Below are 13895 nucleotides of genomic sequence, written 5' to 3'. Positions count from 1 at the left end.
AGTATCAAGCTAGTACAAAACGGTATCCTTTTTTCTGAGAGTGTATATGCATGTTTGTCTGTACTCTACATGCCTTTCTGCTGTATGCACAGTGATTTCCAACTGGGATCAATAAAGTCGATTTTATCGTTATTTGAATATAAACTCAAGGGAGCAAGAATGAGCAGACTTAACTATACCTTTCCACATGATCCAGGTTCCCTGCCACCCCAAGTCCTCCAAGGGTGTAGAGTTTCCCATCATACACCACACTGTTGTGTCTATATCGAGGGACTGTCATCCGGGACACCAGGTTCCAATTATCCAGCAACGACATGTAACACCACACATCTGACAACAGAACTCCAGATTCCATGCCACCTACACGGAGAGATGATCCCTATGTTAATAAGTTGTGAAATCCACCCCCCCCCCCCCACACACACACACACACACACACACACATTCTTATTTCCCGTTAAAAAATAAAAACAAAAATGTCAGGTCACTGTCAGGTTCAGGTTCATCACAAATCCTTCAGAGATCAACTTCACATGAATTAAAACTGGCTCATCTAATGTGATGGCTAATGCATCTATGGTGGTGGGAGGGGAGAAGAAAATGAGGCGAATTGCGAGTTCCAACTAAATAACAGTAACTTCAAAAGTAGTTTACGTTACAATGACCGGAATTAAATCATGGAGCTGTACATGACGTTTTTTAGGACATTTAATTTTCGCTGCTAATATTAAAATGCAATTTATTCATTAATAGGCCCATTGAGATACATCAGATTTACAAGAAAATCTAAGTGTGCACACTGCAAAAAACACAGAAAAACCAGCATAAACGATACATAACAATATAGACAGATAAAAACTAAAATGAATACAAAATCAGAACCTTAAACAGGGAGATAGGATGGAGAAAATTAAAATCTATTTGATCCATAGAACTAAAGCGCATGGTTGAGATGCACTATAACGTGAGCTAACTGGTAGCCCAGCAGGAGGCAAAAGACCTGAAACTGACACTGCCAAGGCGTACAGACTGGCATACCTGACAGATAGATATTATCACCCGCTGAAATCACACTGAAGAACTCGCGGTCGTAGAAAGGCAAGCTCGCCAGGGGGTACCACTTGTTGTTCTGGGGGTTGAAGCACGTGACGGCGGTCAAGGAGCGCTGGTTCATCCCAATGGCCTGCCGACCGCCCACCAATACGATCACTTCTGCCACACCTAGGGATGGGGAGGGAGGGAGAGAGATATTAGGGCAGTAGGAGCTAACATGTGCTATGAGGTCGAGGTTTTAGGTGGAACATGGAACAGACGTAGCCGACGATCAAAGCTATGGGACAGTGAAAATGTGGCGGGTTCGTAAAAGCTGTAATCTGCATGATACCGTATAATATTTGCTTTGAGATATATGTCCTCATAATTTTTCAAAGCAGTAAGAGGTGCTTTGAGCATGAAATTATTAACTTGGCTTTAAACATCTTATTTTTATAGCCTTGTGGACAGAAGTATAAAATATCATAAAAAAAAAAAACAACATGCAACAAATTAAAATATTACTTAATTTTGGAGTTACGGCAGTCAAGTCTCCGCCATCTGTTCTCCTGCAGCATCTAAATACAGAGTGCATGTAGTCTATAAATAAAATGTGATTCCATTTAGTTTGGTCTGTTTTTCCTTAAAAAATAAATCATCTGGAACATTGGTTGTACACCGAGCAGATTGCTAATAAAATCCATCTATCCATCTTCCAAACACTTATCCTAGTCAGGCTCGAGTGGAGGGGAGGCTGCTGGCTGGATCTCAGGCTGGGACACACCTTGGAAGGCGTACCAGTCCATTCACATGCACCATATACAGACACAAATTAGCTTAGCTGCACGGTCTTTGACTGTAGAAGGAAAATGAAGTGCTCAGAGGAAACCAGCACAAACAGGGAAAATCCCCTCCCCTACAGGCATATACAGACCTATCTAAATGGGGACCTTCCATTCACCCTTAACCCCCCCGCAGCCCTAACCTTAACCATAAGTTACTAAACAAAATACAAGACTTTTGACATTTTTACTTTCTTGATCGCATTCACAGATTTTTATATAATTGAGGTTATCCAAACAGCTACCTAAAAATGTCCCCAAAAGTAAGGAAGTTTCAGGTTTTACCACACTTTGGGGACATTTTAGTCCGCAAATGTGATCTATGCAGACCCACACACCTAAGCAGGTGGAAGGACCCTTTCTGCAGGATTTCACCGGGTTGGCCTGTTTATACAGAGTATTTTTTTTCTTAAAGCGCAAGAAATGCATTTGACTTGTTTAGTAAGGGGGATATTGAGAGCATCACAAGCCTGAGTTCCTGTGCTTCAGAAACTATTACTTTTGATTCTCCGGTTGATACCAAGCTCACAAAGCTCAGAGCTCGGCTGCCGTTTCCTAACATTTCCACAGCTGAACAGGATTTACATGTTTTTTGGTAAACTTGCATTATTTGACTCAAAGCAGATGATGGCATGGCAGCCATTGAGTGCATGAGAAACGGCAAATTCATAGAATAGAATAGTGGTACTTTATTCATCCTGTGTCTTTTCACTTATCCAGCCTGGCATTCCACGTAACACAGATACATGTTCGGCAGCATTACTCTCTCAGCCCCAGGATCCGAACCAACACACTTCTGTTCACAGGCACAGTGACCTAACCCAGAGAGCCACACACTGCCCACAAGTGCACCAACTCCGAGCCTGCAACTCACTGAAGTCAGGGACCAACCAGAGGAAATTTAGAGGTATCTGTTATCAGCTTCTACCAATCACAGGAGTCCATTGTGTGTCCGTCTCTCCCCTGAACGATCCGTCGGCTGCATGCGTTCTCTCACTCTCACCTCTAGTTTGCTGTTTTTCGGTCAGGCAGGTAACGTAAAACAGCACCGTTGAATTTCCCAGAAATGCCCAAGAGGAATTTTCCCACGGATTTACAAGGTGTAATAAAGAAATAATTACAGCAGCGATACACAAAACAAAGCATTCCAGGAAACAATCTATTCCAAAGCCTAAAAAGGCAATAATGCCTTTTCCCCAAAGCCTAACAAATTGGGCTGTAAGTGAAGTTTTACAATGAAGAAACAAAACTTGAATCATGGGGACAAACTGAAGTGTTACAAGTGACACCTACATTTGGGACTTAACCTGGCCTAGTTGACCCAGCGGAGACACTGGCCCTCTGCTGATTCCCAGTCTGCTCACGTAGCCTATTCAGCGAAGGCACCCATCTATGCATCAATCTTCCATAACTAGTTATCCGGTGCAGCGTCATGGGAAAACACACGGGTCACAAGTCAGAGGACACCCTGGACGCAACGCCAGCCAGACCCATCACTGACTGCACACATACATCATCACGTAATATGGGCGATTCAGACGCAGCAATTGCCTTAAGGATGTGTTTTTGGGCCGGGGGAGGATGTGACCCCAGGAGGAACAGAATCAGGTTTATTCGGCCTAGTATGTTCATACTTACGGGGAATTTGTCTGTGGTTGTCAGAAGCTGTCATACATACACATACATGCAGTAAAGACAAGACAATGGTCACATACTGATACTGAACATGAGCACCCATCCACGCACACATGCAAACACACACACACGTATTCATATCTTTGTGGGGACCGTCCACTCATCTCTATGGGAAAAACCCTATTCCCAATAATGACAGCATTGACCGTAACGAAATAAAATATCTTACATAACTTTTGACATTTTAAATTTTTTGGTTGTAGTCACAGATTATACAAACAGGCACGCACACGCACACGCACATGCACACGCACGCACACACGCAAACATGCAACCAGGTGCTGGAATCAGATTTTCTGTGAGGCCACAGTGCTATGCACTGAGCTGTGGTTTCACTCAGAAAGCAATTAATTACAAAAAATAATATAAAAAAAGGACCCCCCCTCCAAACACACACCATGCAGCCGCACCCCCCTAAGTGGCTGAGCTGAGAAGACAAACTGAGTTATGGTGAGCTGCTAGAGGCTGCAGACCTGACTGTAGGCCATGTTCCCCCCGCAGAGCGCAGTATCACTGGAGTGTATCCGTAACTCAAGGGCATGAACTGCCATTCACGTCCCACTTACTCCCTGACACTTCTATTATGGGATCCTATTTAATTCCACCAGTGGAGTTACAAAAAAAAAAAAAAAAAAAACCCTAACACTAGCCTTACAATGGCAAACACTGGTACTAATCTCCCCTCGTACACTGTTGACAAAATACCAGCTAGAAAGGGAGACTTATCACTCCTAGATAACACCTGAGCTTGAGGCTGTGAGGGTTATGATGGAATTCAGTAATTAGACTCCCAGCCATATTACACGTCTGGGGTCTCTGGTCAGGAAAAGCCCGGATCTGAGAAGTGACCCGTATGATTACGACGAGGTGACACCTTGGAGGTCACAAGCAAAGTGAGCCACCATGTCTGAGCGCTATTCTATCAGCTACATAAAAAAAAAACAAACACAAAACAAATAATGAACCACGGATTGGAGAGCAGCAAGTCTCCTAAATCAATTCTCTCAAGAGTCACTTTCATATCTAATTTAAAGTACCTACTCAAAACGGTATCGGTTAAGTCATCTAGACTCTATTCAGTTCTTATTTCACTATATATCTTGCTCTTGTATGCGAATTAAAATCAGCATGAATTCGCATTATGAATGATTTTTCATACTTAAGCAGACTTGCATATCAGTTATGGTAATACGTATGAGCAAGAGAATTATACAGAGCTGATTTTTTTTTTTATTATTCTTAAGGGAACAAACACACTTGTCCCCATATTCATCCATACAGTTATACTTGCTTTCAGAGCAGAGGACTGTCTTTCCATCAAGAAATAAAAACCTGTCTCTTTCGAAGTGTTCAAAGATCTCAAGTTTCAAATATTGCTTGTTGGCTCTGAAAAAGCCTCCCATACCAAATCATATAGGCAACAAAAAATGCTTTTGTTTGTTACAGCACTCATACAGTATATTGAAATTATTTTTATGACATTCTTAAAATGTGTTGCTTTAATGATTCCAATAGTCTCAATTGATCTGCTAGGAATGTGATCAATATTTATTTCTGACATTATTAACATCAGCGTAGGACAAATACATGTACATCTATCTGCGTGGTTCATGATGCTGCTTAAGTGGTGTGTAAGAACATAAGAAATTTACAAAACGAGAGGAGGCCATTCGGCCCATAAAGCTCATTCGAGAACTTAACTAATAGCTCAGAGTTGTTAAAATCTTATCTAGCTCTGATTTAAAAGGAACCCAGGGTTTTAGCCTGCAGTACTCGAACTGGAAGACTATTCCATACTCTAACTACATGCTGTGTAAAGAAGTGTTTTCTCATATTCAGTTTAAAATGTTCTCCCGCTAATTTCCACCTATGGCCACAAGTTCTAGTGTTTAAATTGACACTGAAGTAGCCATTTGGCTGAACAACATCTAGACCTGTTAGAATCTTATATACCTGGATCATGTCCCCCCTTAGTCTCCTTTGCTCGAGGCTGAACAGATTCAGCTCAGCTAACCTCTCCTCATAAGACATTCCTCTAAGACCAGGAATCATTTTCATAGCCCTATGTTGCACCTTTTCCAAAGCAGCAATGTCCTTCTTAAGGTATGGTGACCAAACTTGCACACAACATTCTAGGTGGGGTCTTACCAAGGAATTATATAAACGTAGAATCACGTCCCTTGACTAAAACTCCAGTCACCTAGAGATGTAACCTAACATCCTATTGGCCTTTTTTAATTACTTCTCCACAATGTCGTGAGTGAGACATGGAAGCATCAACATACACTCAGAGGTCTAATAATCAGCTACCTTTATTTCAGTGGAACCCATAAAATATTTGTAAATAGTTTATATTCTTGCTCCCTGCAAAAATACATTTATCTATGTTAAATTTCATCTGTCAGGTATCAGCCCAGTTGTTAATTAGATCAAGATCCCGCTGTAGCCTCTGTACTACTAGTTTAGTATCTGCTACACCACCCACCTTGGTGTCGTCTGCAAATGTAACCAGTTTACTGTATGTATTGGTGTCAATATCATTCATGTAAATTAGGAACAATAGTGGTCCTAAAATTGAACCCTGCGGTACCCCACTATGAACGCAGGCCCACTGTGACATTGTGCCTCTAATAACTACTCACTGCTTCCTGTCTGTTAACCAATTTTCGATCCAAGCTGCTACAGTTCCTAAAATCCCTGCAGCTCTGAGCTTAAGCAAGAGCCGTTTGTGGGGGACAACATCAAAGGCCTTCTGGAAATCTAAGTAGATCACATCGTAGGCCTTTTTGTGATCAATTTCTCTTGTAGCTTCCTCAAAGAACACAGGTAAATTCATTAAACAAGATCTAACCTCTCCTAAATCCAAGTTAGCTATCCCTCAGAATGTTCTTTGAATCCAGGTAAACATGTAAACATGCTGAAATGTTTAAATATGCCTAAAAAACATTTGGCAAAAAATATGCATCTACAGTATATAGAGATTTTCATTGTTGGCTGCTACCATGTGATATACATAATTCATAGATCAACAGTATAGACATATTTTGTCAACTTAGAATTTTTTTGTCTTGCAAAAATCATCTCAGAGTTACCGTGGTGAAGTGTGTCAGCCCATCACGCAAACGTGAGCCCACATATACATTTAAATTGTGACCAGTGAGTGACTTTTTTTTGGCCCAGATTTTTTGGAGAGAGAAGTTCTTCCAAGTTTTCAATATGCAAGCAAAATTGCACTTCACTGCGGGCAGGTGCTCCATCATAACCAGCTACCTCATGGGCATCTGTTAAGCTTCCTGAGAAGACATCTGGGAATGCAGCTCTTTAGAGGGGACTTTAAAGCACAGCCACCATTTTAGACATGATGTGGAGAAAGAACAAAAGTTTTTTTTTTTTTTTCCAAAAAAACATGCAAATAAAGTAGCTTTCTTTGTTTTATATTCAAGGAAGGATACCTTTTATGTATTTCTGTCGATAAGTAGAATTTATTTATTTTTTGGCAGTTTAACATTTGCACAGCGTAAGCTAAATTCTCATAACTTGTACCCCGAGGACCTGACTATATCGCTGTTGTAATTTACAGAATTATCAGCGCGCAAATGTTAAAACTGTGATCTTTAAGCCATATGCTCAATTTAGCCAGCAGGAGACACAGGTATGAGGAGTAAGCGAGTAGACAGACTTAGCGGTAATGAATGATGTTTAGCCATGCATTTCAGCTGAGGGTGAGAGGTACCCCTGTGCACAGAGGACCGCCAGGTATGACAGAGCTTTGACTATTCACCGCTGCATCATTAGGAGAGGAACGTCTGGGACAAGTCGTGACGTCCTGCTAGGCTTGGCTTTCCAGCACCACAGGGGACAATAGGCAGGCAGAAAATACCCTTTGTCCTACAGTTTGTGCTTTTGAACCCACCATATCTTTTCAGGCTGACCTTGTTCCAGAATTTGTGTTTTTTCTTATTTATTTTTTTTAGATGACACCTCTTTGCTTGAGAGATTTATCCACCCGAATGAGACGGCTGCTGCGTGCTTGTCTCCAAAGAAAAAAACAAAAAGCCTAACTATATCTCCTGCCCACATTTTAAGTTTGAGGGCAAACAGCACAAAAAAAAAATCTCCTCTAAATCCAGCTTCGGGCTACAGCACACCTCACCGCACATCTCAAACTGTAAGGTTATGACCCTGACAGTCACCAGACTGCGCTCCAGATGGTCAATGCAAAACTCAAAACGAAAAAAGAAAAACAATCCAACAAAGCTAAAATATCTTACTTTCCAGCAGACGCACAAACGCTATTTTTTTCAAAATGCAGGAAAAAAATACAAGAAATTTTTATTATTAATGCATTTAACAGAAAACCCTTGAGCATCATCCACAGAAAAACCCTTAAAGTCAAGAGATAAATTATGCATTTTACACAACATCTATTCCCTCCCCCCGACTCCTTTTGCAATCAAAACGTTATAGCTACTTCTAAACCTGCAATCGCAGCATTATAGCTAAACCGACAGTATATGTTGCTCCTTTGACTCACAAAACTTCCTTAGTAAACTGTCGACTGCATCAAACTTAGTTTAAAAAGAACATTTGTGTAATGGAAACATCTTGATTAGAAAGAAAGCAATATGCAGCAGGCAAGTTACTACTTTATTTTAATATCGTCTTCAAGGAAACAAATGTCGAGCTGCATGCGCTAATATCATGGCTAGCCATCAGCTCAGCGGGTAATTTGTAAATTGGAATCATAAAACCTAAATTGTTGGTTAACGTATTCATCCTGATAGCTGTAATATCCTTCAAATGAGGCAATGTGGTTATGACTATATGAAGAATTCTGTTGTGAAGTCAGGAAATTGAATTTACACATTACTACCATAGGTATTAAAAGAAATATGTAGATGTATTTGGCTGACTTATTGAACTGTGTGTGTGGTCCTGATATTCCTTACCTTGTTGGAACCAAATGTCCCCACTATGTCATGAATACACGTTTTTTTTTTCCTTGAGGAAAAACTATTTTATAAAAATCCATGACTGCAATGAAAAAACTAAAAATGCAAAAACTTGTATTTTGTTTGGTTACTTATGGTTATGGTTAGGGCTGGGAAGGGGTTAAGGTTGTCATCATTAGCATTTTTCCCATAGAAAAATTCATTTCAAAAATTCAAAATTCAAAAATTCCCATAGAAATGAATGAGCGGTCCCCAAACAGATGCGTGTGTATGCTGTACGTTGAACTCACTCATTTAGCTATAATGAGATATATATATTTATCATTTTTTCTGTGCTGCTGTTCAGTTCAAAGTCCCTGCAAATTTCATCTTAGGGAAAATTACAGAAATGTTCAACTTTAAAATTCCAAATCTAAAACTTTATTTTTGTGTTTTTTTTTTGTTTGTTTTTTTAAGGGCTCTGGACCTCAGGGGAATGCAGATACTCTGACATGAGCAGTCACATCCTGCAGGTCTCGGAACCTGATTTTCACTGTTCGGATTAATTGGGGATGATTTGGGTCAAGGGGGTGCAGTGGCGGTTAGCATCATCTGTCATCTCCTTTACTGTGAATGAACCACCCCAATTAAAATCCTCCCAGACTGAAGCTGCATAGCTGACCCCAGAGATCATCTGAGTAAATATTCTTTCGCATCTTGTGAATTAGTTATGTAAAGCGTTCATGCCTTGAACTTCTTATGAGGGGGGGGGGGGGGATAATGGCTTGTTTTTACATTTATTTGAAACACCTGGTTGCTGTTCATTAAGTATATTAAGCGAATCTCATTTCCAACAATTACACCAAGGTTACCTAGTTACCACAGAACACAGGTTGGGTACGCCACTCTGTACTGGAGTCACCGCGGATGCTAAATAAAAATTTCATGACACGACCACCTTTTGAAAAATGACACCTTTGTTTGTGATACGGTTGTCGCTATAGTCAACAATAAGAGATTTCACAGGAAGCTGTCGAGGTCACGTACGTCTCAAAATAGCATTTGCCACCTCGGTTTACAGTTACCTGGCTACGATGCAGACTTATTACAAAACGACGGGTGGCTAAGGAGTTTGTTTGTCGTGGCGGCGAGACCTTATTATGTATACACTGACATTTGGCTGAAGGATTCAAATCAATAAGCAGAAGACGCGGAATGGGGAGGCGAAATAAAGCCGAAGTAGCTACTGAATATATAAACACTGCTGTTGCTGGGTTACAGGCTGGAAGGGAAGGGTCATACCTGCGGAGAGGCGCGGCCGAGTCCTGGGCGTCTGCATCTCCTGGCGCGCGTGGGGCAGCATGTGATAGCGCTTGGCCTCGTTGACCAGGTCGCGGCACGCTTCCGAGGATTTTATCAGGTCCTCGTTATCCACGACGTTCAGGAGGTAACTGGGGTGAATGAAAGGCAAACGCACCACGGCCAGCAGCTCGGAAACATGCTGAGAAAGTGAGAGAGAGAGAGTGAGAGACAGAGAGAGGAGGGGAGAATGTCACTGTCTGGTGCGGAGAAAGGGCAAAGCCAACACTGAGATCCAACAGAAAGCAACTCATGGGAGGAAGAAGCACACATACAATAGTATACATTACAAATACACAGCAGTCATGCTTAACATCAATCAGACCATACATTTGCTTGTGGTCCACGAGGTTTGGGGCCTCCCTGTTGGTCACAGTCAGTCACTACACTTGGCGGGGGGGGGGGGGGGGGTGGGTACCTTTTGAGTGGGGCCCAAGAAACAACAAACACACCCAAGCAGATTCATTCATAAAGAATAACCCCATACTTCACTACGTTCTATAGTCTAAAATAAGTGCAATAAGGAGATTACTTCCTGGGAAAAGGAGATTCAGCACACAGTGCAGGAAAAGAAAAACATTTCAACAATCTGTCATGGCACATAATTGCATTTATAACAACATCCGAGGAACAATCAGAAAGTGATTAACAGCATCAACAGTGACAAATGCACATCTCCTGTAGGGCAGCGATTATTGTCAGTGAGCAGTTCCGAGCCCAGCCTGTGTACCCGAGTACAGAATGAAAGTCCTCAATAAACTGAAGGATTGGGGGACAAGAAACACACTCTCAGTTAGATCCTACACAGCAGTGTCTCCCAACCTAGTCCTTGGGGAACCCTAGACAGTCCATGTTTTTGCTCCCTCCAGGCAATAAGGTGGACAGTCTGGCAGGGAGCAAAAATGTGGACCGTCTGGGAGTCGCTGAGGACCGGGTAGGGAAATACTGATATACAATAGCATTTGCTGGGAAACCTAAATGGGAACCTATATTTAACATAATCATCTGTTAAGTATGTCAATATTTATTTATCCGCTTTCATGCTTTGTAAAACACCATTTCCACTTTCTGTTAATATTTTAAAACATCTTCATAGCAGGCTGTCTTGACAGAAACTGGCTAGGGGATTTGGTCACTTTTAAAACATGGTTATGCATCATCATAAAACTGCACTAATCTTTTACTAGAAAATGTATTATTACTGCAGTATTGTATAAACTGTCGAATTACCGGTTATGGAAGTTCAAGGGTAGTAGACTCATTTAATTATACCTTACAGGCAGTAAGTATGAATCTATGTTCATCAATATTACCAGATTACTTTAAAAGAAAAAAATGTTTTTGTCTGAATGCCCACATAACATCTCAAAACAAAAATTATATATGCGCACACATAATAATTTTTAACAGCATTTAAAATGCTGGTATATTAGTGAAAAACTACCTGGACTGTACATCAATGCGGAATGAATATTGTGCATTACATGCATATTAACCACAAAGAAACCAAGCAGCACACCACATAATTTATTCATTAGTTTAATAACGTGTAATGCATCTTGACTGGCTGTACTAGGTTTCTGCAGAATTAATCAAAGAAAGACCAATTATTTCAAATAGCTCAAGAACTATGAACCTGTTACTGTATTTAACAAATACCTCCTGTGGCCTTTCATTCTTAAAAGGGTTGCATTCCACATGAATGTGGGCTCTACAGTGGGCTGGCAGCCCGTCCAGGGTGCCCCCTGCTTGTGCCCTGTGCTTCCTGGGATAGAGGCCAGGCTCACCATGATCCTCTACTGCAGTGTTTCCCAAGCCGATCCTCAGGGACCCCCAGCCGGTCCATGTTTTCGCTCCCTCCATCTCCCTGCAAAAACGTGGACTGTCTGTAGGTCCCCGAGGACCGGGTTGGGGAACACGGCTGTATGGCATAAGCAGAAATGGAAGACGTGCAATACATGTGTTTTGTTTTCTATTTATGTTTCAGGCCTTCTTGGAAAAACTAGTAAGAAAAAAAATTATTCAAAAAGGATATAAATATAAAATCTCTCTCTCTCTCACACACACACACCTGTATATATACACATATATACACGCACAAGCACTTAGTGCTACTATGCTCTCTCCAAAACTGTATGAGGTCTTCAACTGATTCACTAAACAAACATATTGGAAAGACATCGTGGATAAAACTATTCCATTAAGAGTTTTTTTCCCTCTTTTTTACTGCCCCGTCTGTTTCACCGGCGTCAATGTGGATCAGCAGATCAAACACTGCGAGAAGAGGCTCAGTGTGAAATGCAATTCCTTACCGCTGAACAGGGCAAAGTTATTTCGGTCATGCCTCTGTGCGGAGAATTATTTTCTTTAAATATAAACTGCAGCTCCGCTCTGAAATTGACCTGCTGAAACATACTTTTTATGCAATTGTCTGCCCGCCGAGTCTCCCAGCCAGACAACGGGGCCTTGAAGTCGACGCGAGTATTTACCTCTCAGGAGAGGTTTAAAAAAGGAAAAAGCAGTAAATATATGACTGAGATGGTTGGAACTGTCGTTCCCCCCCCCCCCCCCATCCCCCCAAGCCACAATACATCATTTTATGTGGAAACAAAACCAGAGGTTTCCATCATCTGACTATACAGTAAAGTTACATAAAACATATATGATCAACACAAAGTGAGGACAAATTTGGAGCACAATTTGCTTCCAAATACATACGAGCAGGTTTAATTTAGCACTTTGTCCTTGCTTTTCCATGCATATAAATATTTTATGAATCAAACATTTTGTGACCTCAGTTTCACCCTCTGGACCAATTCAACCCCTTCCAGATGATCTTCTGCGGCTGTGTGTCTCAGAGTAAAACTCTTCAAACTTTTTTTCGCTAAATTGCCATTTTTGGCGCGTCTGAAAGGAGTAGCGGAGATCAAGCATGAAATTATTATGAGAGGCAGTTCATCTAAAGACAGGTTTCCTCCATGTTTGTCCCACGGTACTTTTGGATCTGACATGTTACACAAACCATATATTTATGACACTTCACTATACACTTCACTGTTGTGCAGGTAAATGGTTATTTAACGTTATGACTGTCTTCAATATACATCAAAAATAATATCAGGAGGGTATGGAATGAAGATTTAAAATAATACATTTTATAGATTTTATTTATGCTTTTCCTTAAACTTATAATAATGGAAAATATTTTGCATTTACTACAACAAATACAGTCATAATGTACGAAGACCCAGTGCTGGATGTACGAACCCGTTGCAATTACAGGTTAAGGCTGCATTAAGTGGCTGAAAATATGACAACGAATATCGCTTATGCATTGTATTTATATTCTGCACACCGATGACAGGATTAAAGCAGAGAGAGACTGCAACAAAGAATGCATCTATCATGGACTCAATTTTGACCTATATGAAAGTATACGGTAATACGGAATTTTACGTTAACGTGGAATTTTTAAAATCCTGGTGATTGCTGTCTCCTGGCTAATTGTCTTGTGGGGGGAAACCCCTCAAGTCAGTGATTTTTACCACCAAAATTTGAAGAAGCCCGAATAGCGTCGCTTTTGTCAAAATAACGTATTGCATGTAATAATGTCTGGACGGTATGAAAAATGAGGTATCTGCCAAGCCCACGTAAACGTTTCACCAGGGGCTTGCTTTCCTCTCCCTCACCACAGACCAGCATTTAATTACAAGTTACCAAGTAATATTACATGCCACAGAACCCATATAAACTTTACAGATAGATGGCTGGACTTTTAACCTAATTACGTTGTTTTTGTCCACCCACTTACATTGCTTTATCTTTTCTATATACAGTAGAACCAGAAATTGAGTTTTTTTTCCCCCCATGCAATATCTAAAGCTACGGTCTATGCAATGACTTTTCAAGCCTAGACCACAGCTTTGAATGGCAGAAGATAAACTATTTCTATAAATGTTTTCAATACGAACCACAGAAAAGTGTGAATGCTTTACAGTAAGCCTAAATTACTTTTTGCGTGGCACGGCAATCCCAG

The 13895-nt window shown here is 40.9% G+C and overlaps 1 protein-coding gene across 1 annotated transcript in view; it reads right to left on the bottom strand.

The window, feature by feature from the left end:
* Positions 1 to 13895, bottom strand: part of LOC125708027 (kelch-like protein 29) — a 114807-nt gene that overhangs the window by 16128 nt on the left and 84784 nt on the right. Inside the window, 3 exon segments of the mRNA XM_048975497.1 lie at positions 180 to 360; positions 1039 to 1221; positions 9803 to 10001. Coding sequence (XP_048831454.1) covers positions 180 to 360; positions 1039 to 1221; positions 9803 to 10001 — 563 coding nt within the window.

Source organism: Brienomyrus brachyistius, chromosome 14 (genome assembly GCF_023856365.1).
Source record: "Brienomyrus brachyistius isolate T26 chromosome 14, BBRACH_0.4, whole genome shotgun sequence".
NCBI lineage: Eukaryota > Metazoa > Chordata > Actinopteri > Osteoglossiformes > Mormyridae > Brienomyrus > Brienomyrus brachyistius.
Note: the sequence above shows the minus strand (reverse complement) of the source record. Positions and strands in the feature narration are given on the sequence as shown.